Here is a 19579-nt window from a genome sequence, read left to right as displayed (position 1 = left end):
AAAAAATGAGTGGGGCGTGGTGACACGCGCCGGAGATCCCAGCTACTCAGGAGGCCGAGGCAGGAAAATTGCTTGAACCCGGGAGGCGGAGGTTGCAGTGAGCCGAGATGACGCCGCTGCACTCCAGCCTAGGCGGGGGTGGGTTGGGGGGTGGGGGGGGGTGCGGAAGAGAGAGAGAGTTTGGCATCCCAGCACTTTAGGAGGTTGAGGCATACTGAGGTCATTTGAGGTCAGGAATTGGAGATCAGCCTGGCCAACATGGTGAAACCCTGTCTCTACCAAAAATACAAAAATTAGCTGGGTGTGATAGCAGGCACCTGTAATCCCAGCTACTCGGGAGGCTGAAGCAGGAGAATCGCTTAAACCTGGGAGGCGGAGGTTGTAGTAAGCTGAGATCGCGCCACTGATCTACAGCCTGGGCAACAAGAGCAAAACTCCATCTCAAAAAAAAAAAAAAAAAAAAAAAAAGCAAGCTGGGCATGGTGGCTCACACCTATAATCTCAGCACTTTGGGAGGCTGAGGTGGGCAGATGACGAGGTCAGGAGCTCGAGACCAGCCTGGCCAACATAGTGAAACCCCGTCTCTACTAAAAATACAAAAAATTAGCCAGGTGTGGTGGCGTGTGCCTGTAATCCCAGCTACTCAGGTGGCTGAAGCAGGAGAATCGTTTGAACCTGGGAGGCAGAGGTTGCAGTGAGCCGAGATCGCACCACTGCACTCCAGCCTGGACAACAGTGTGAGACTCCGTCTCAATAAATAAATAAATAAAATCAGAAATACAAAAAATAGGCCGGGCACAGTGGCTCAAGCCTGTAATCCCAGCACTTTGGGAGGCCGAGACAGGCGGATCATGAGGTCAGGAGATGGAGACCATCCTGGCTAACATGGTGAAACCCCATCTCTACTAAAAAATACAAAAAACTAGCCGGGCGAGGTGGCCGGCACCTGTAGTCCCAGCTACTCGGGAGGCTGAGGCAGGAGAATGGTGTGAACCCGGGAGGCGGAGCTTGCAGTGAGCTGAGATCCGGCCACTGCACTCCAGCCTGGGCGACAGAGCGAGACTCTGTCTCAAAAATAAATAAATAAAAATACAAAAATTAGCCAGGCGTGGTGGTGGGCACCTGTAATCCCAGCTATTGGGTAGGCCGAGGCAGGAGAATCACTTGAACCTGGGAGGTGGAGATTGCAGTGAGCCGAGATCACACCACTGCACTCCAGCCTGGGAGAGAAGAGTGGGACTCCATATCAAAAAAAAAAAAAAAAAAAAAAAAAAAGCCAGGCGTGGTGGCTTACACCTGTAATCCCAGAGCTTTGGGAGGCCAAGGCGGGTGGATCACCTGAGATCAGGAGTTTGAGACCAGCCTGGCCAACATGGTGAAACCCCGTCTCTACAAAAATACAAAAATTAGCCAGGCGTGGTGGTGCATGCCTGTAATCCCAACTACTGGGGAGCTCAAGGCAGGAAGGCAGGAGAATAGCTTGAACCTGGGAGGCAGAGGTTGCAGTGAGCTGAGATCACGCTATTGCACTGCGGCCTGGGCAACAGAGTGAGACTCTGTCTTAAAAAAAAAAAAAAAGTTTGACACAACCCAAGTTGGTGGATATTTGTATCATCTTCCCTTACAGATTATCATTTGCCATTTTGCAGACTTGTAAACGCAGGCCGAGGGAAGTGAAATCGCTGCTCCAAGGTTATTGAAGTGGCAGTGGTGGCCCTTTGGGACTTAGTGAGCAAAAGGTTCATTCTTGTGAGTGAGTCTCAACCTGGAATTTGAGCCCAATCCTGTGGGAAACCACAGCCCATCTTTGACTCAACTACTAGACCAGAATTTTCCCCGGGTACCCTGACTGCTAAAGGGGCAGCTCCCATTTCAGACCCCACCACTGGGACACCAGCCTCAGCCTGGCCTCTCCACTGGCTCTGGCTCTGGCCTGCCTGAAGGCTGTCTGTTTTTAAACTATCATTTATCCTAAAGCCCAGCTGTTGGGCACTTGGACTCCTCAGGGTCAGATCTGGTTCAGATTCCGGCTGTGTTCCTACTTCATAACCTTGCAGTAGTGACTTCACTCCTCTGGGCCTCAGTTTCCTGGTCAGCAAAATGGGAACGAATGGCATCCAGCCCGAGTGGTTGCTTTAAGGCTCTGATGAGCTCATGGATGCAGAGATTCAAAGGCAGCCCGTGAAGCAGGAAGCACCCAGCCAATGGTGGCAGGTGCTCACCGAACACTTCCTGAGCACCGCACACCCTCCTCCTTCCTGTAGGCTCACCTAATCCTCAGCTCAGCTCAGGAGGCCGGTACCATTATACCCCCATTTTGTGGACAGGGTCATCGAGGTCCAGAAACTCTAAGGTATCTGCCCAAGGCCTCAAGGCAGGTGAGTACTGGAACTGGAATGCTAAGGCAGGTGCTTGTGCCCAGACCTCAAGTTGTTATCCATTATACTCTGTCTTTACTGCACCACCAAATACCAAGCCACGACCACGTGGCAGGAAAAGGGGGCCCAGAAGCTGGGGCTCTGGAAAATGGCTTGCCACTCCCAACGTCTCCACCCATGCCGCTGGCTCTGGTGACTGGGATGCACCAGGAAAACCCAGCCAAGGCCTGATCTCTCTGCCACAAGGAAGGCCGGGGGTTGGGCCAGGCTTCCCCTGCCCTCTGAGGCCAAGTGCAGATGAGTGGAAGGACCTCTTTTCATTCCACTGACTTCTCTCTCTGCTCCACCCTTGCCCAGTTTCTGTGGTTGTGTGAGAAGCTCAGAAGTTAAAGACGATGCTTATTAACCTGTCATTCTCCATGCCCCCGAGGGAGAATGAGAAAAGCCCTTGAGGATTCTGACCCATCCCTCCACTATAGCCCCACTGGACTGGGAGGGTCTTGCTATGTTGCCCAGGCTGGTCTTGAACTCTTGGGATCAAGTAATCCTCCTGCCTCAGCCTCCCAAAGTAGGAGGATTACAGGCATGTGCCACCGGGTGCTGTTAAGGAGGCTTCTTCCTCACATCCCCACTTGCCATGAGGAAGTTGAGCTTTCTGTGGTTTGTAATTTGGCTGTGACCACATAGTGGTTTGTACTCTGCCTTGTGTGGTTTGCAATTGTTTTGGGCTTTTTGTTTCAAATCTTCAAACCAACACCAAGTCCCATGCCCTCCCTGTGAGCTCAGGACCATGCCTTTCTCACCATTGCAAATCCAAACTTGCCATGTTTTGGCTGCCTGTGAGACTAAAGCAGTGAATGCCATCCCTCTCCCCAAAGCATCAAGAGGCTCACCCACTGCAAGGCCCACCCCTGCCTTCCTCTCTTCGCCCAGCTGGGCTCCGAGCTGTTCGGGGATCTCACCCAGCCTCGTTGGATTTCCTTCAGTTCCTAGGTGTCCAGGCTCCTCTTGCCTCAGGACTTCCATACATGTTGTCCCCCTCAACTGGAATGCCCTTCCTTCCCCTACCCAGCTAGGGGACTGTCCATCTTTCAGGTAGGTCTCAGCTCAGTCCTGCCACTGGACTGGGCTGACCCCTTCTCTGTGTGCATGATGGGGCTGCCTCAGACAGAGCCTTCTCAGTACTCCCCTTTCAGTCCATTTGCATGACTATCTCCAGGCCAGGACCCTGCCCTTGACGACCCTGTGGTCTAGCTGGGATCAGAACTGTGGTTCAGAGGTGTCCACTGGGCTGCACTGACCGGACGCAGCTTCAGAGCCAGCTTGGAGGAGAGGCTCTTTCACATCTGGGCCAAAGGAGTCAGCGTGGGGGTTGGCGGGGTGGGGGGGCAGGCCAGAAACTGAGACACAAGGGGAGGAACCAAGTCAGGTAGTCACTGTATTTTATTGGAAAACATTGATATATATTTTTCTTCACAGCTTGAACTGAACACAATATTGCCCGGTTTAAAAAAAAAACAAAACCAAAACATTCCGAAAATGTCCACAGCCTCACGCCTACCTGCCCTTACCCTCAGCTCTTGGCTGGGTCTCCCACTATGCCCCGTCCCTCCTTCCCTCAGAGGCTGGGTGCCAGAGGGTGGATGAGAAGAGATTCTCAAAGCTGGGCAGGTCCCAGGAAAAGCCACTTGATCGACCTGGGCAGTGAGGGGAAGCAGGGGGGCGGGGAGGGGTGGGAGTCGGTGGTGGGGGGAGCCAGATGAAATGAACAGAAAGGGGAAAAAACCCAGACGACTGAACTGCCCACATTGACTTACTTGTCCCAGAGGCGAAAGTCAGAAGCAAGGGCACGGATCATGCTCTCCGCTGGGGGAGTATGGGGGCAGGCAGGTGGGCGAGGGGAGAGGCAGGGAAGAGGGCACGGAGCACAGATGTGAGGAAGCGGCACCAAGTCACCACAGAGAAGCGGGAGGTGCTGGCGGACCAGGACGCAGAGGCTGCCTTAGCTGCTGTCCCCTGGGCAGCTGGCCGACAAGACTGTTTTATTGCAGGTGCGTTCTCTTGAGAGCGTGGTGGGGCCCATCTTCCCTCTCCCCACCCTTTAGCTAGCCCAGCATGGTTCTGAACAAAATGAAAGTTTTAAGGGCCATAGAGGGGAAAGAAAAAAAAAGAGAGAACCAGCACATTACAAAGCGACCATCCCCACATCCATTCCTAGGATGGGCCCTCAGGGCGGTGGGTGCTTTGTGAGGAGGGAGCGGCATGGGATGTTAGCACCAGGTATTTACAGAACAGCTCGAGAGCGCTTCAGGAACGCGGGCAAGTCCAATTTGCAGAGTGGCCAAATGAGCAGTCCCCACCCAGCCAAACCTCAGAAAGCCAATCGGATGGTTGCAGAACAGCAGCCAGTGGGATGTGAGTGTTGCCCACTGTCAGTCCCCTTCTGTGAGTCGGCCCCCTCGACCCCCTCCTGGGCCACATCCAGTCAACGCCGCAATTCCTCAACGCCCCTCAGTCCTTCTGGAATGCCTCTCTTGGCACCCCTGCCCCAACAGGCTGCTGGGATCTGCACATGGAATCACAGGGCTGGTTGCATGCAACGGCAAAGGGCATGCTCTTCTGCCTGGGGGAGGGCCTCTTGTCCCTCCCAGCAGGTCCCGGGACAGGGCTGGCAGCCACCCCAGCACCCAAAATAAGATGACAAACAAGAGGAAACCAAAATGGAGGAGAGCCACCCGGGCTGGAGGAGGGCAGAGGCTCCCCAAGGGGATCTGGGGAGGGCTTCATCTTATGAATGCATCAGGCCTTGGAAGACATGGATGGAAGAGGCGAGGGCAAAAGGAAGAGATGAGGGGCATGGAGAGAGACTCAGGGAAGAAGGAGAAAGAGCAATCATGCAGCTTGGGACAAATCTTTTGTTGCTTTATCAGATTCTCAGTCAATCAATTGGTGTTTGCTAGAACCGGGGTACGCAGGGGAGTGTTGAAGAGAGAGTGCGCGCGCGAGAAGAGAGAGATCAAGAGAACGGGCATCGCCAGCTGCCCGGGGGGCCTTCACTTTGCAGTCATCATCTGTACAAACTCTGTGGAGTGAAGCAGAGAGAGAGGAGGTCAGGCGGGCAGGCTGAGTGGTGAGCGGCCCTCCCCAACATGAGGGATCTGGGGGCTTGTTCCTGAAGCTGCGATTCTCTTCTTGTTCGGGAGATCAAGCCTGGCCTGGACTCACCTTCATAATTGACCTGGCCATCTCCGTCGATGTCAGCCTCTCTGATCATCTCATCCACCTCCTCATCGGTCAGCTTCTCCCCCAGGTTCGTCATTACGTGACGCAGCTCTGCGGCGCTGATGTAGCCGTTCCCATCCTGGGGGTTGGGGATAAAGGCTTTCACTGGGCACTTCTCCCGGCGGGGAGAGAGGCAGTGAGAGGGGTGGCTGTCATCACCATCCCTCGGCAGTGAGCACAGTGAGGGAGGCTGCCTGAGGTGGCAGAGCAGGTTGGCAGTGAGGCTGGCACCGGGACGTGGGCCTCCTGGAAGTGGTAGCTCCGTGGATCCAGTTCTGTCTGTCTGCCTGAAGGCTGGTGTCAGTCTCAGAGCCGCCCCTGGAGGGTTGCTTACCTTGTCAAAGACACGGAACGCCTCTCGGATCTCCTCCTCACTGTCTGTGTCCTTCATCTTTCTGGCCATCATGGTCAGGAACTCCGGGAAGTCAATGGTCCCGTTCCCTGGAAGGTAGGGAAAGGATGGAGAATGCTCTGGGCTTGGGCCCTGGAAGATGACCCTGGGCCCTGATAGATATGGGCTCATCCATCACCCTGAGGGAGGCTCCCTGAAGTCACTCAGGGTGACCAGGAGCGGGGCTGCCCACACGCTCTGTGGGGCTCACCATCTGCATCCACCTCATTGATCATATCCTGCAGCTCTGCTTCAGTGGGGTTCTGTCCCAGGGATCTCATCACTGTCCCCAACTCCTTGGTGGTGATAGTGCCATCTCCATCCTTGTCAAAGAGGGAGAAGGCCTCCTTGAACTCTGGGGAAAGAAGGGGAAGGAGTCAGAAGTCACAAGGCCCACAGGAGAATCCTTACCTCTGGATGTTGGACGCCTTCCCTGGAGCAAGGCCAAGGGTGTCAGTCCCACCTAAAGAAACTGAGACAGACTTCAAGTCTCATGCAATCAGTTCGCTTTCCTCAGTGCTCAGGGCAAAGCCCTTCCAACCTTCATTCAACAGTTATTGAACATCAACACTGTGCTAGGTAAAGCTATTTTTCTGGCCAGCCAGTGAAGACGGTGGGGAAAAATGGTCTGACAGCTGTCCTTAGATGATTCTACATTTCTGTTTGGTCCCTGGCTTTGGCTTCTCCCTCAAATGATGAAACGGACCAAAGTCACGGAGTGAATGAGAGCCGAAAGGATTCTTCATCTGAGTGTATTAGCCAGGGTTGGTTGGCTGGGACGAGGAGGGGAGGCTGCAGAATGCCTCTGGCCAGCCTGAAGAGGAAATGCAGACATCCACTCCCTTCTGACTGCCAGCCCTGTTCCCTGCCGTGGGTGCTACCAGCTTCCAGAGGAGCTGAGCCACTGTGGTGAGCGTGGGGGTGGTCGGCAGCAGAACATGGCTGACGGACGGTGCGTAGGGGGATGGAAAGTGAGGGGACGGCTGCCAAGCCAGGAGGATGAGGAGCTAGCGGTGCTGAGTGGGAAGGCCACAGCTGGGGCCGCATCAGGAGCAGGGAGAGAAGCACATGGCTCTTGCCCTCCCACTGGGCCCATTTTGGCACCTGGTGCTCCTCTACCCCCAAGCCCTCAAAGAACAGATGCCTGGCAGCCTATTCCCAGAGGGTGTGGGCTGGGGTGAGGCGGTGGACACTTTGCTAATGGGGACAGAGTGAAAAGCAGACTGTTTATGTTGCACAAGGCCAGAGTTGGGAGATGGGTGGCAGGTACATTGGGAGGGACATGCACAGCTGGGCAGCTGTGGTCCTGAGCCTCTGGGCCCTGGGGACATGGCAAGAGTCTCCTTGGGGAGGCTGGCACCTCTCTGTGCTGAGGCCTTGTTGTTCTTGGGGAGGGCAGGGAGTGGGTCATGGGGGCACCCCGAGCTCATGATCACTAAACTGGGCCATCCTCTGGCTTTCCTCAGGGGTCTCCATAGCCACCTGGAGCCAAAATTTTGAAGCTGCAAAGGTGATTCTGTGTTGGGGGTTGAGGGGAGAAAGGAGAGAAGACAAGTCCATTCCTGTCTCCTCCCACTGCAGAAGCTGGGCCTTCAGCACTTGTCACACAGCCGGCTGAACCTGACAGCAGAGCTGGGGGCTGGGTAGCTGGTGGGGAGCAGAGGCCCATTCTCTGGATCACTCCTCTGGTCTACTGTGTGCTGGCCCCTGGCTATGGAGATAAACCAAGAGTTGCTCTTTGTCCTCGGGCAGCTCAGTATGGGCGGGTAGGCAGGCACGGATCCATAATTACACAATAGTTCCTGTAGCTGACCATTATGGGGTTTTGGAGGGGTTAGAAAAATGAATTAGATGGGATCCAGGGATTTCTTCCAGCTTGCTGAGAGAGAGATGATTGTTTAGCCAGCAAAAGTTTGCAGAGGACCTACTATGTTCTAGGCAGGCACTGAGGCTATAGCAGAGACCAACAAAACCAAGTCCCAAACTCAGTGGAACTCACATCTAGTAACAGGAGATACAACAGGTGAAGACAAAAGAAAATAATTTCAGACGGCGAGAAAGGTTACAAAGAAAATAAAGTGACGTGAAGGACAGTAAAGGAAGGCTGTGTACTTGAGGTGGAGGTCAGGGAAGGCCTCCCTGAGGGGACATCTGAGCTAAGGGATGGGAAGGAGCTGCCCATGCCAAGCGCTGGGGAGGCACTTCCGCCAGCAGAACAGGCAGGCGCAGGCACATGCGAAAGGAAGTGCAAAGCGCAGGCAAGTGCAGAGGTGGGAGTGACGAGCCAGCTCCTGGGCGGCTCCTAAAGTGGGACAGGAGCTCTGCAGGCCCCACATGGAGGCAGGGAGCTCACCTTCTAAGCCAACCTGGCTGAAGCTGGGAGAGAGAGTTGGGTTTGTCCTACAGCCACTGATTATCAAGCCCCTAGATGACCCAGGCCCAGGAGAAGAACACAGCCTTTGGTGTCTGGTAAAGGCCTGTCTCGGGGCCATGGGGCTTGGTGTCATTGGGACACTGGTGTGCTCTTACACACATTTATCAGCATTCTAGGCACAAGGCATAGTGTTAGGTGACACAAGGGATACAGAGGTTCACCCATCAGATGTCACTTCTCGGTGGCTAAGATTTGGCTAGGGATGTGGGGGCTTTCCTGAGCTAAGATGAGGGGGATAGCAGACTCACCTGCGATCTGCTCCTCAGTCAGCTGGTCAGCCTGGAAAAGCAGGAAGGGGAAAGTCAGTCACCAGGCCGGACAGCACGGACGCATCTTCCTCACTCAGCCCAGGCCCCCGGCCCCAGTGAGGCCAGCTTCACATGGCATTCCTGCCGAGCCAGGGAGGAGCACGCCAGAGTCAAGGTCTGAGGCAGAGCCAGCGCCTGATGATAAAGTCTGGTGATTCAGAAAGCTGGGTACCAGGGTTGGCTGGACACTCAGGCCTGCCGGACGCAGGGCCCGATGAAGCTGCCCAGACCCACGGGCTTCCAATCTCAACTCAGCATGTGGGAGCCACAGGGGCAGAAGAAATGCCTGCCCTAGCCCCAAACCAGCGGCACAGGTTTGCATCTCATCAGTGGGAGCCCCAGAGGCTGAGTGAAGGGAGTGATTGCCCTGGAGGCCTCATCAAGAAGCTCTAGAAGGCTCCAAACTGAAGCAGGCCAGTCCTTGGGTAGGGCAAAGGGACGATGTCTGGGGCTATCTCTGCTAGTTTCTGTGTCACCTATTTGGAGGCGCTTGGCTCAGGCAGAGTTGACCCGAGTGGCAAAAATTCTCCTAACTGGCGGGCCCCAAGTTGCTCAAGCGCCTAAAGAACTCTGGTCAGGCTGGAGGCAGGCGCTCCACCCCCTGCGCACAGTGAGGGCACAGGGCACCATTCTGTTGTGTTTCTTTTGGGCAGGAGGGGCACACGTCAGGGAGAGGGCTGCGGCGGGCAGCAGCAGAGGACTGAAGTCAGCTTGCACTGCAGTTTTTAACCCTTTCCAGCTTGGGCACTCTGGGGACTGGCCAGTTGGTGGCAGGCAGCCCTTGCTGCATGCGGGGTTTGGGGGTGGGGAGGAGATGCAGGGACTGGCTTCTCCTGCACTGGTATGCTGGGCATCAGCCAGGCATAGTGATCCTAAGGGGCAGGAGCTGGGCTCGGGGGTTGGGGAGGCTGAATCCCAACATTTAGCTTTAGCAGCCAAAAGACAAATTTTCCCTGGTTTTTGCTGATGCTGTTAAGAAGGCACCATCATCCCAGGACCCCGGTGGGTCTGTTCCCCTTCCTTTCACAATCAGGCAAAGGGGCTCCAAGTCTACAGCAGGTTCTAGTCTTGAGTCTGAGAGCCTCAGAAATGGAAGCAAACTATTATTATGTGAATTTGCAGTATTCTACCGAGAGGTTCCAGAGGCTAGGAACAAACCACCGCCTGCCTCCCCTATCCCCACCCCCGTCCCAAATATTAACAATCACTGATCTAAAAAAGTTAAACAAACAAAAAAACCCCCAAAAAACTAAGGGAAGAGGAACTTGAGGCCAAGTCCCAAATAGGCAGAATGGGAGGGGTAATCAAAGTGATGATCCCAGAGGGGAGAGGGCTGAGGGAGGGAGAAAGAGGAAGGTAAAGAAGGAAAATGGCACACATGCACTTTCTGGAAAAGTCCAAAGTGTAAAGGGGAGGTGGGGAGGCCAAATGAAGATTCTTCTGCATTGCCTTCAAAAAAGACAGGGTGGTTGGGCTCCTAAATGCCAACCTGGCAGCCCCAGGCCCAAGAGCCCCTTGCTCCACCCACCCCCCACCTCCCACCATCGGCAAAAAAGCCTGGGGCCATCCCTTAGGTCCTGACACCTGAGGAAGAGGCTTGGGGAAAGTGAGAAGGGAGGATGGGCTTCTGGTTACTGAGGCCAGGCAATGCCCGGGGAGGGGCAGGGGAAGAACAGAGAGGAGGGCAGCAGTGTGGGGAGGCGGCTGCCATCCCATCTGCTTTTCATTCTTTCCCCTGGCCTAGAATGGAAAAAGCGAGCCCAGTCAGGGCCTTCCCACCCCACTGCTCCGCCCTGCAAGAAGTCCAACTCCCCCGACCTTTGGGCAGCACTACAAGGGGCTGGGGGTGGGGGCGAGGAGGCTGTGACAGGCTGCAGACTGCCCTGAGTGGCTCTGAAGGCCAGCGTTTGCCAGTCTCCACCAAAACACTGGAAGATGCAGACGAGGCACTGCCATGTTCAGTTCTGTCACAGGGTTGCTGCAAATAGGCGTGGCTCTGCATGGAGGGCCTGTCAGACGCTCTCCCTCCCATGTTGGAGACCCACTTCCCTGCTTGGTCAAGGAAAGGTACAGATCTCAAGCAAGGTTGCTGCCCAGAAAACCGACTGCCTAAGAAGAGATCATTGATCCTTGCTCAAGGTTTCTTCCCTTTCTAGACCTGAAGACTAAACTTTCAACAGAAACTGTTTCCAAAATAACTCAGCTGGTCTCCTGCTTCCTTATCCCTCCTCTTAGGCTCCAGCAAGGGGCTGGACAAGAAAAAAAAACATGAGGTGGGGGAGGGAAGAGGGTATGATTTCTCTGCCTTGCCCCAGCCCCCAGCCAATGCCAGAGAACAGTGTTAGATGAGATCAGAAACCAAGGCCAGGGCCCCTCACCCGGGCCAAGGAGGAGCCACAGAGCTCAGGCCAAAGTCCAAGGCCAGTTAACAGTGACTTGTCCCACCTCTACCTTGCTGATTACAAACGGAAAGAGAAACTAGTTGTGGCCAAAGCTCGGGTCGTATTCTGGAGGTAGGGGGCCCGCTAGTGCTTCAGGGCTCCTTTAGCCAGGTTCTGCTGGGGGAAAATGGGGTAGCAGCAAGAGGAGCCATCAGGTCTGTGTCAGCAAGTATGAGATCTGATACACGGCAGCGGCTGCCTGTTCTCCCCAGCCTTGCCAGGGAGGATGGCTGCACACGGTTCCCAGGCTCAGCCTGGGGGGGCTGTGGGTGTTGTGGGTGGCAGGGAGTAGGAAAGAACTAGTCTGCTGGTTTTCTCTCAAAGCCCTAACTGTGAATTAACAGACACGCTCAGTGAGGGTCCTGAATGGAACAAGTGGTCCTCAGGCCAATCAAGGGGTCTCCCCAGAGGCACTCTCTGATCAAGCTCTGCAGCCCCCACCTCGAGGGCACGGGAATAGGCATCTGATTGTCACCGACGCCACACTGTACTGCACTGTCATTTGGCACAAGTGAGGAGGTGCAGCATGGTGCGTGGGGCTGGGGATCATGAGAAAACTGGCGCTCCTGTTGGGAAAAGGCAGTGCTCTTGGCCTGAAAAGGCCAGCAACGGAGTGAGGCTTCTAGGCTTGAAAAAGCTGGCTCATTCGAGGCACCCCAAACTTTGATCTCCCATCCCCATTTCATGAGGCTTCAGTGCGCAATAGGGGCCTGAACAGCTCCGCCCACCTGCTCCCACTGCCCCGGTGCCTTCCGCCCAGCCACGTTCTTCCTGGGGAAGGAGGACGGGTAGAAAAGCTTCCTCCGGCCCCTGCAGCCCACTCCCAATCCACACTGAGCTGTCTTTGTCCTGGCCTGTCCCTGGAGACTGGCAGGGTGCTACCCACATCCACCCCCAAACCTAGGCCCCCCCTGACTGCCATTCATTTTCTCCCTCCACCTCACCTCCCAACCACCCAAGCTCCCCCACCCCTCTCCTTGGAAATCCATCTTCTCATGGACCCAAACACAACACTCTTACCCCATTTAAAAAATTCTGTCTTTCTAGAGCAACAGTCTTAACCCACTAGTAACCTCGGAACCTTTTCTAGCTACTTCCAAATTAACCCCAAGGGCCCCTGTCCCCCGACTACTGGCAAGCCCCACTCTCACCATCCCTTTTCACCACCTCCACGACCCCGATCCTTCTCCGTCCGGAAGCCTTCAAGAGCATCTTCTAATCTCCGCTGCCACCCACCCCAGGCTCTTCCTCCCGTAAGCTTGCACCTCACCCTCCTCCTCCTCTGCAGTGCTGGGCTTTGGAGACCACCCTCCCCCACCCTCGAGAGTCTCATCTGTAGAAGTGACCGCCCATCCCTGACCCTCTCCTCTGCCCCACAGGAGCCCAGGGGTCGCCCCTCCCCGCCCAGGCCCAGCTATCCTCCACCACCCCATCCAGGAGCAGCCCAGCCTCCCTTCGTCCCCCGTTCCCCGCATCCTCTCAGGACCAAACGCCTTCATCAGGGCCTAAATAGCTCCCCTCCCCAGCCCATCTTTCTCATTTCGTCCCCTGGGGTCCAAACACCTCCATTCTGAGACCCAACGCCCCTTCCTGGGTCCAAAATCCTTTTAAGTGGTCCCACTGAGGGTCCCGATCCTCCATCCGGGGTTCAAATGTCCCCTTTAGGGACTCAGATAACCATTTGTGGGCTTAAACATCCCATTTGGTGCTAAAGTCGCTTCTGGAAACCTTTGGGGATTCAGACGTCCCGCTCTGGGTTCAACGGCCCCCAACAACGGGGGTAGAAAGCGGTCCCCAGGCTCTCGCCGGGCCCGGACGCCCCCTACTCTGGGCTCCATCGCCCCCTCAGGGGTCCTGCCCCGCTAAGCCCGCCTCAGAGCCCGCAGCCTCGGCGGCCACCCAGCCTCACTCACCATGGCGAGGCCCGGGGTGTCCGGAGCACGGGGATCAAGGTTCCTCCGGCGGCGGCAGCAGCTGCAGCAGTTCCAGCTCCGCCGCGCGTCCGCGCCTCCACACTCACTGCCCGCAGCGCGCGCGCGCGCCGCCGCCGCCGCCGCCGCCGCCGCCCGCCCCAACGGTCCCTTAACGGCCGCCGCGCGCGCCCCGCCTCGCTCGACCCCGCCCCACCCGGCCCGCGCGCCGCCGCACTGCGGCTCCCACGGATCCCTCCGCGCCCAGCTCCACACCAACGGGACCGCGAATCTCTCGTCCCCACCCTGCACAGGAACTGGATTTGCCACCGGGCGCGCGCGCGCGCTCGCTCCCGCCGCCGGACTACTTTCCTCACCGCGCGCCCCGCCTCCCGGGCCCACTCCACTTTCCCCCTCGGCGGAGGGGCACGGCTCGGCGGTGCGTGACGCGTCCCTCTGTGAGCCGCGTCACTATTGGGCCCGGCCCCTGGCGGAAATGAGAGCTTGGCGCCCATTGGTCCGACCTTCCCTGCAATGCGTCAAACTGGGGCGAGCCACTGCAAGGTGGTGGTGGGGAAGTCTGGACCCTGTGGCCACGTGGGGCTTTGAGGAGTAACGAGGCGAAGGTGGAAACGGTGTGGCCGTTAGAGAAGCAAATACATCGTTACTGTGGCCAGGGAGTGGTAAAAAGGCTGGCGACAAATGCAGAAGGGCTTTCTCGGCTCTCCCCTTTAACCGCTGGAAGATGGTTCAATCCAAAATGCTAGGGTTTAGAAGCTCCGCCCCAACTGGGCCTTTCGTGGTGGCGGGGTCTCCAAGGTGCCACCGAACGCTCAAAGGTTCTTCCCTCCCTGGTCTTGTCTCTGCGTCCTAAGACGCACTCAGCCGGTGGGCGGGGCCCCTGGGCCCGATTCATTCTTGATCCGCTGAGGGTCTGTGAAATTAGGACCATCCCAGGACAGCCTATGGGAACAGGGTATTCATTCAGTCATTCGTGCTATAAGCATTAATTAGGCCCCTGCTGTATGCAGGGACCCGAGCTTGGCTGGGCGGGGGAGACCATACTCCCCAACCAGTCTCTGCAGACAGACGACCTCATTCCTTATTCCAGTGTTCCAGCCATAGGAGGAAAAAGAACTGAAACATTGTTTATAGGAGCTCAGAAAATGATCGCCTCCCTCCCGCCCCCCTTTAGGATAGGAACTGACAGTCTCCTGCGTGTCCCCTCCCCACCATGGTGATGGGTGAGAGATGGGCAAGCGAGTCAGGCTGGACCAACCATTATGCTCCACCTGGAACAGAATGGAGACTGAACTAATGAGAGTCCTTCCCTGGGTTTTTGGATCTGCAGCCTGGGCACAAGAAGCCTTTTCTCTTTGGGTGGGTCCTTCCCACAGGTTCTGACTATGGTCATTTTCCCACTCTGCCCCCTATCTTGAGGAAGAAAGTGTCTAGAGAAGAAGAGAATAATAAAACTGACACAGTGGAGAGGTAAAGAAGATGGAGCGAGAGGCCGGACGCGGTGTCTCATGCCTGTAATCCTAACATTTTGGGAAGCGGAGGTGGGCAGATTGTCAGAGCGCAGGAGTTCGAGACCAGCCTGGCCAACATGGCGAAACCCCGTCTCTACTAAAAATACAGCAATTAGGACAGGATGCGGTGGCTCAGGCCTGTAAATCCCAGCCCTTTGTGAGGCTGAGGTGGGTGGATCGCCTTGGGTCAGGAGTTCGAGATCAGTCTGGCCAACGTGATGAAACCTCATCTCTACTAAAAATACAAAAATTAGCCGGGCATGGTGGGGTGCACCTGAAGCCCCGGCTATTCGGGAGGCTGAAGTGGGAGAATCGCTTGAACCCAGGAGGTGGAGGTTGCAGTGAGCCGAGATTGTGTCACCACCGCACTCCAGCCTGGGTGACAGAGAGAGACTCTGTCTCAAAAAAGGAAAAAACAAACGAAAAACCAAAACAAAAAGCCACAGATTTTAAATATTCACTTCAATAAGCTTTGATAATTGCATACACCCATGTAAGCACCATCCTAGACAATATTATTGCTATAGAACAATTCCATCACCCCAGAAATCAGTTCTCCTGTGACCCTTAAAAAGTCAATTATTGCCCTCTTCAAGCAAGCACTGTTCTGACTTCTGTCATTTTTTATTAGTTTGCCTCTTCTAGAATTTTATAGAATGAAATCAAATAACGTGTACTTTTTTGTGCCCAGCTTCTTTTGCTCAATATAATATTTTTGAGCAAAAATTGCATGGGGGTATACTTAGGTACAAACTTTTCTTTTGTTATTTATCTGAAATTCAAATTCAGTTGAGCATTCTGTATTCCTATTTGCTAAATCTGGTAACCTCAGTCTCAAAGCTACTCTTTTCCAGGGTTGGGAAATGATGTTATGGACCTACCTGGGATTTCCTGGGTTTCCAGTCTTCAAAATTGTCCTGTACAGTTAGCCAAGAGTCTCAGTACCTTCTGAGCTTTAGGAACGACTGATAAACTAAGGCTGTACCCCACTGTAATCAGGGAAATGTAAACTAAACTCCCAATAACACACCAGTTTCTATCCATCAGCTGGACAAATACTATGTCCGGCAATATTATTTGCTATTGTACCCACACCACAGTCTGATGACCCCGTTATTTTTTATTTTCTATTTTTATTTTTGAGACGGAGTCTTGCTCTGTTGCTCAGGTTGGAGTGCAGTGGTGCAATCTCGGCTCACTGCAACCTCCACCTCCCAGGTTTAAGCGATTCTCCTGCCTCAGCCTCCTGAGTAGGTGAGATTACAGGCACCTGCCACCATGCCCGGTTAATTTTAGTATTTTTAGTAGAAATGGGATTTCACCATGTTGGTCAGGCTGGTTTCAAACTCCTGACCTCGTGATCTGCCCACCTTGGCCTCCCAAAGTGCTGGGATTACAGGCGTGAGCCACCGCTCCCAGCCCAATCCCATTAATTTTTTTTAACTCTACCTCCCTAAGCACACTCTGCCACCACTCACTCTGTGGAGTGCCATCGGCACTTGAACACTTCTGGCTGGTTTCTATTATTTCCCCTTCATCAAATGCTCTCCCCATAATCCCTACGTGGCGTGGCTTATCCCCTCCTTAACATCAAGTCTTTGTTCAAATGACACATTCTCAATTGTGACTTACCATAATGATGCCATTACAAATTGCAATCCAGGAGGACTCCCAGTTCCAAAATGGTGGTAGAAGCAAGCTGGCTGATATGGTTTGAATATTAGTCCTCCTAAAATCTCATGGTTTTTTTTTTTTTTTTTTCTTTTGAGATAGGGTCTGTGTCACCCAGATTGGAGTGCAGTGGCGCTATCTTTTGTTTTTTTTAGACAGAATCTTGCTCTGTCACCCCGGCTGGAGTCCAGTGGCGCGATCTCCGCTCACTGCAAGCTCCGCCTCCCAGGTTCACACCATTCTTCTGCCTCAGCCTCCCGAGTAGCTGGGACTACAGGCGCCCGCTAATTAGTAGAGACGGGGTTTCACCGGGTTAGCCAGGATGGTCTCGATCTCCTGACCTTGTGATCCGCCCGTCTCGGCCTCCCAAAGTGCTGGGATTACAGGCTTGAGCCACCGCGCCCGGCCTAATTTTGTGCATTTTTAATAGAGACGGGGTTAGCCAGGATGGTCCAGATCTCCTGACCTCGTGATCCGCCCGGTTTGGCCTCCCAAAGTGCTGGGATTTCAGGCGTGAGCCACCGCGCCCGGCCAGTGGCATTCTCTTGGCTCACTGCAGCCTCCATCTCCTAGGCTCCAGCAATCCTCCCACCTCAGCCTCCTGAGTAGCTAGAGTAGCTTGCTCCATCATGCCAGGCTAACTTTTTTTTTTTTTTTTGAGGCGGAGTCTCGCTCTGTCGCCCAGGCTGGAGTGCAGTGGCCGGATCTCAGCTCACTGCAAGCTCCGCCTCCTGGGTTTACGCCATTCTCCTGCCTCAGCCTCCCGAGTAGCTGGGACTACAGGCTCCCGCCACCTCGCCCGGCTAGTTTTTTTGTATTTTTAGTAGAGACGGGGTTTCACCGTGTTAGCCAGGATGGTCTTGATCTCCTGACCTCGTGATCCGCCCGTCTAGGCCTCCCAAAGTGCTGGGATTACAGGCTTGAGCCACCGCGCCCGGCCCAGGCTAACTTTTAAACTTTTTTACAGATGGGGTTCTCACTATGTTATTCAGTCTCAAATCTCATGTTAAAATATGATGACCAGTGTTGGAGGTGGGGCCTGGTGGGAGGTGTTTGGGTCATAGGGGTGGATCCCTCATGAATGACTTGGTGCTGTCCTCATGGTAACAAGTCAGTTCTTATTCTATTAGTTCACACAAGATCTGTGTTTTTTTTGAGATGGAGTCTTGCTCTGTCACCTTGGCTAGAGTGCAGTGGCATGATCTTGGCTCACTGCAACCTCTGCCTCCCAGGTTTAAGCGATTCTCCTGCCTCAACCTCCCAAGTAGCTGGGACTACAGGCACCCACCACCACACTTGGCTAATTTTTGTCTTTTTAGTAAAGACAGTGTTTCACCATGTTGGCCAGGCTGGTCTTGAACTCTTGACCTCAAGTGATCTGCCTGCCTTGGCCTCCCAAAGTGCTGTAATCAGGTGTAAGCCAGTACACCTGGCCAAGCTCTGGTTGTTTAAAAGAGCTTGGCACCTTGGCACCTTCTCCCTGTCTCTCTTGCTCCCTCTCTTTCTCTCTCTGTCCATAGAATGTGCCTGGTCCCCCTTCACCTTCTGCCATGATCAGAAGCTTCCCGAGGCCCTCACCAGAAGCAGATGTCGGCACCATGCTTCCTATAGAGCCTGCAGAACTATGAGCCACAATAAACCTCTTTTCTTCATAAATTGCCCAGTATCAAGTATTCCTTTATAGTAATGCAAACAGATTAACACACTGACTTTCCTCCCCACACCCCCTCAGAAAACCAAAAACAAATATACAGTGCCAAAATTATTGCCAGCAATATCCCAATATCCCAGAACCCAAATATGAGGGTGAAACAGTTCCTGGGACCACAGAGAAAGGACAAAATCTTCTGAGCAGACAGTAAGAGAATAATTCTTCCATATCCATGACATTCCTCTCTCCAATCTGCATGACACCAAGTGGGCAGGAAATTCCCCCTCCACTCATGGTTTCTACATGGGAAAAAGTGAGATTGAGGTGAATAACCAACTTCCCCACCATCTTGGGTTCCCTGGCAGGCAATCTGTCCCTACCTTAACCTACAGGAAGCATCAGGAGTGCCTGAAGGGAGAAATATCCTCTGAGAAGAGCCACAGACAAAGTAGGGAGGTGGGACTACCATCCCGAGCCCTGGAAACTCTCTATACTCTGTAACTTGGCCAAAGGAGATGCCAAATCAGAGTGGCTGTTCATTAGCACCATGCTGTAGGAGGTTTCTTCCACAGCTCCCCTGGGAATGAACCCCTAGCCAGCCTTCCTAAACTACTGGGATATCCCCTTTGGGACCTCCCCGATTCAGGATGGGTGACACTCTGATCTTTAATAGAGCCAAGGCAAACCTGGGTTTAAGGTGCCACTGAGTGCTGAAAAGGAGGCAGTGACCTAGCAGAAAAAAAAGAAACCAACAGGTCAATTACGAAGAATCTGTAAGCAAACAGAGCCAGTAAAAGCCAAAACAATCCAGACAGAGAAGACTGGAATAAGTGACTAATCCTTCAGTGCAAAGGCATAGATGTACATTAACAATAAGCAAAAGCAAACAGGGAACCATGAGCTCCTCAAATGGACAAAGTAAGGGACCAGTGACTAAACCTAACAAGACAGTAATATGTGAGCTCTCCGATTAAGAATTCAAAATGGCATTTTTAAGGAAACTCAGTGAATTCCAAGATGACATAGAAAAGCAATTCAGAAATTTATCAGTGAAATTTAACAAAGATTGAAATAACAATAATAAAACCTAAACAAATCTTAGAACTGAGAAATACGTTTGCTGAACTGAAAAGTTCATTGGAGGTTCTCAACAGCAGAGTGGATCAAGCAGAGGAAACAATCAGTGAACTTGGAGATGGGCTGTTTGAAAATACATAGACAAGAAAAAAGAATGAAAGGAAGGGAAATCACCTACAAAATATAGAAGACAAAATCTAAGAATTATTGGTGTTCAAGAGGGAGCTGAGGAGGAGCAAGGGGATAGAAAGGATATTCAAAGAAACAATAGAAGACATTCCAAATATCCAGGTACAGAAAGGCCAGAGAACACCAAATAGATTTGACCCAAATAAGATTACCCCAAGGCGTATAATAATCAAACTCTCAAAGGTCAAGAACAAAGAGAGGATCCTGAAAACAGTTAGAGAAAAGAAGGAAATAACACTTAAAGGAGTTCTAATTTATCTGGCCACAGACTTCTCAATGGAAACCATATAGGCCATCCAAGAATACTGTATCAAG

General features: G+C 53.6%; 1 protein-coding gene across 11 annotated transcripts; it reads right to left on the bottom strand.

Moving 5' to 3' along the window:
* Positions 1 to 3803: 3803 nt before the first annotated feature.
* Positions 3804 to 13518, bottom strand: CALM3 (calmodulin 3). Of its 11 annotated transcripts, none has more exons than XM_025366926.1 (7): positions 13280 to 13315; positions 13148 to 13223; positions 8734 to 8764; positions 6263 to 6406; positions 5995 to 6101; positions 5604 to 5739; positions 3804 to 5460 (listed from the first exon to the last, which is right to left on the bottom strand). In XM_025366926.1, exons 2-7 carry the CDS (start codon positions 13148 to 13150, stop codon positions 5432 to 5434), a joined length of 450 nt encoding a protein of 149 aa, XP_025222711.1. In that variant the 5' UTR covers positions 13151 to 13223; positions 13280 to 13315; the 3' UTR covers positions 3804 to 5431. The 11 variants fall into 11 exon arrangements, with proteins under 11 accessions (XP_025222711.1, XP_025222714.1, XP_025222717.1 ...); XM_025366929.1 differs by lacking the exons at positions 13148 to 13223; positions 13280 to 13315 and adding exons at positions 11963 to 12005; positions 12505 to 12520; XM_025366932.1 differs by having other exon boundaries at positions 6263 to 6398; positions 13148 to 13447.
* Between the last annotated feature and the right edge of the window lie 6061 nt (positions 13519 to 19579).

The sequence above is a fragment of the Theropithecus gelada genome, chromosome 19 (genome assembly GCF_003255815.1).
Source record: "Theropithecus gelada isolate Dixy chromosome 19, Tgel_1.0, whole genome shotgun sequence".
NCBI lineage: Eukaryota > Metazoa > Chordata > Mammalia > Primates > Cercopithecidae > Theropithecus > Theropithecus gelada.
Note: the sequence above shows the minus strand (reverse complement) of the source record. Positions and strands in the feature narration are given on the sequence as shown.

Excerpts from the sequence above, each read along its gene's own strand:
- CALM3 (XM_025366923.1), bottom strand. Across the intron at positions 6,407-8,733 it reads GACTGAGGAGCAGATCGCAG|AGTTCAAGGAGGCCTTCTCC; the intron begins GTGAGTCTGCTA and ends TTCTTTCCCCAG. Across the intron at positions 6,102-6,262 it reads CAATGAGGTGGATGCAGATG|GGAACGGGACCATTGACTTC; the intron begins GTGAGCCCCACA and ends CCTACCTTCCAG.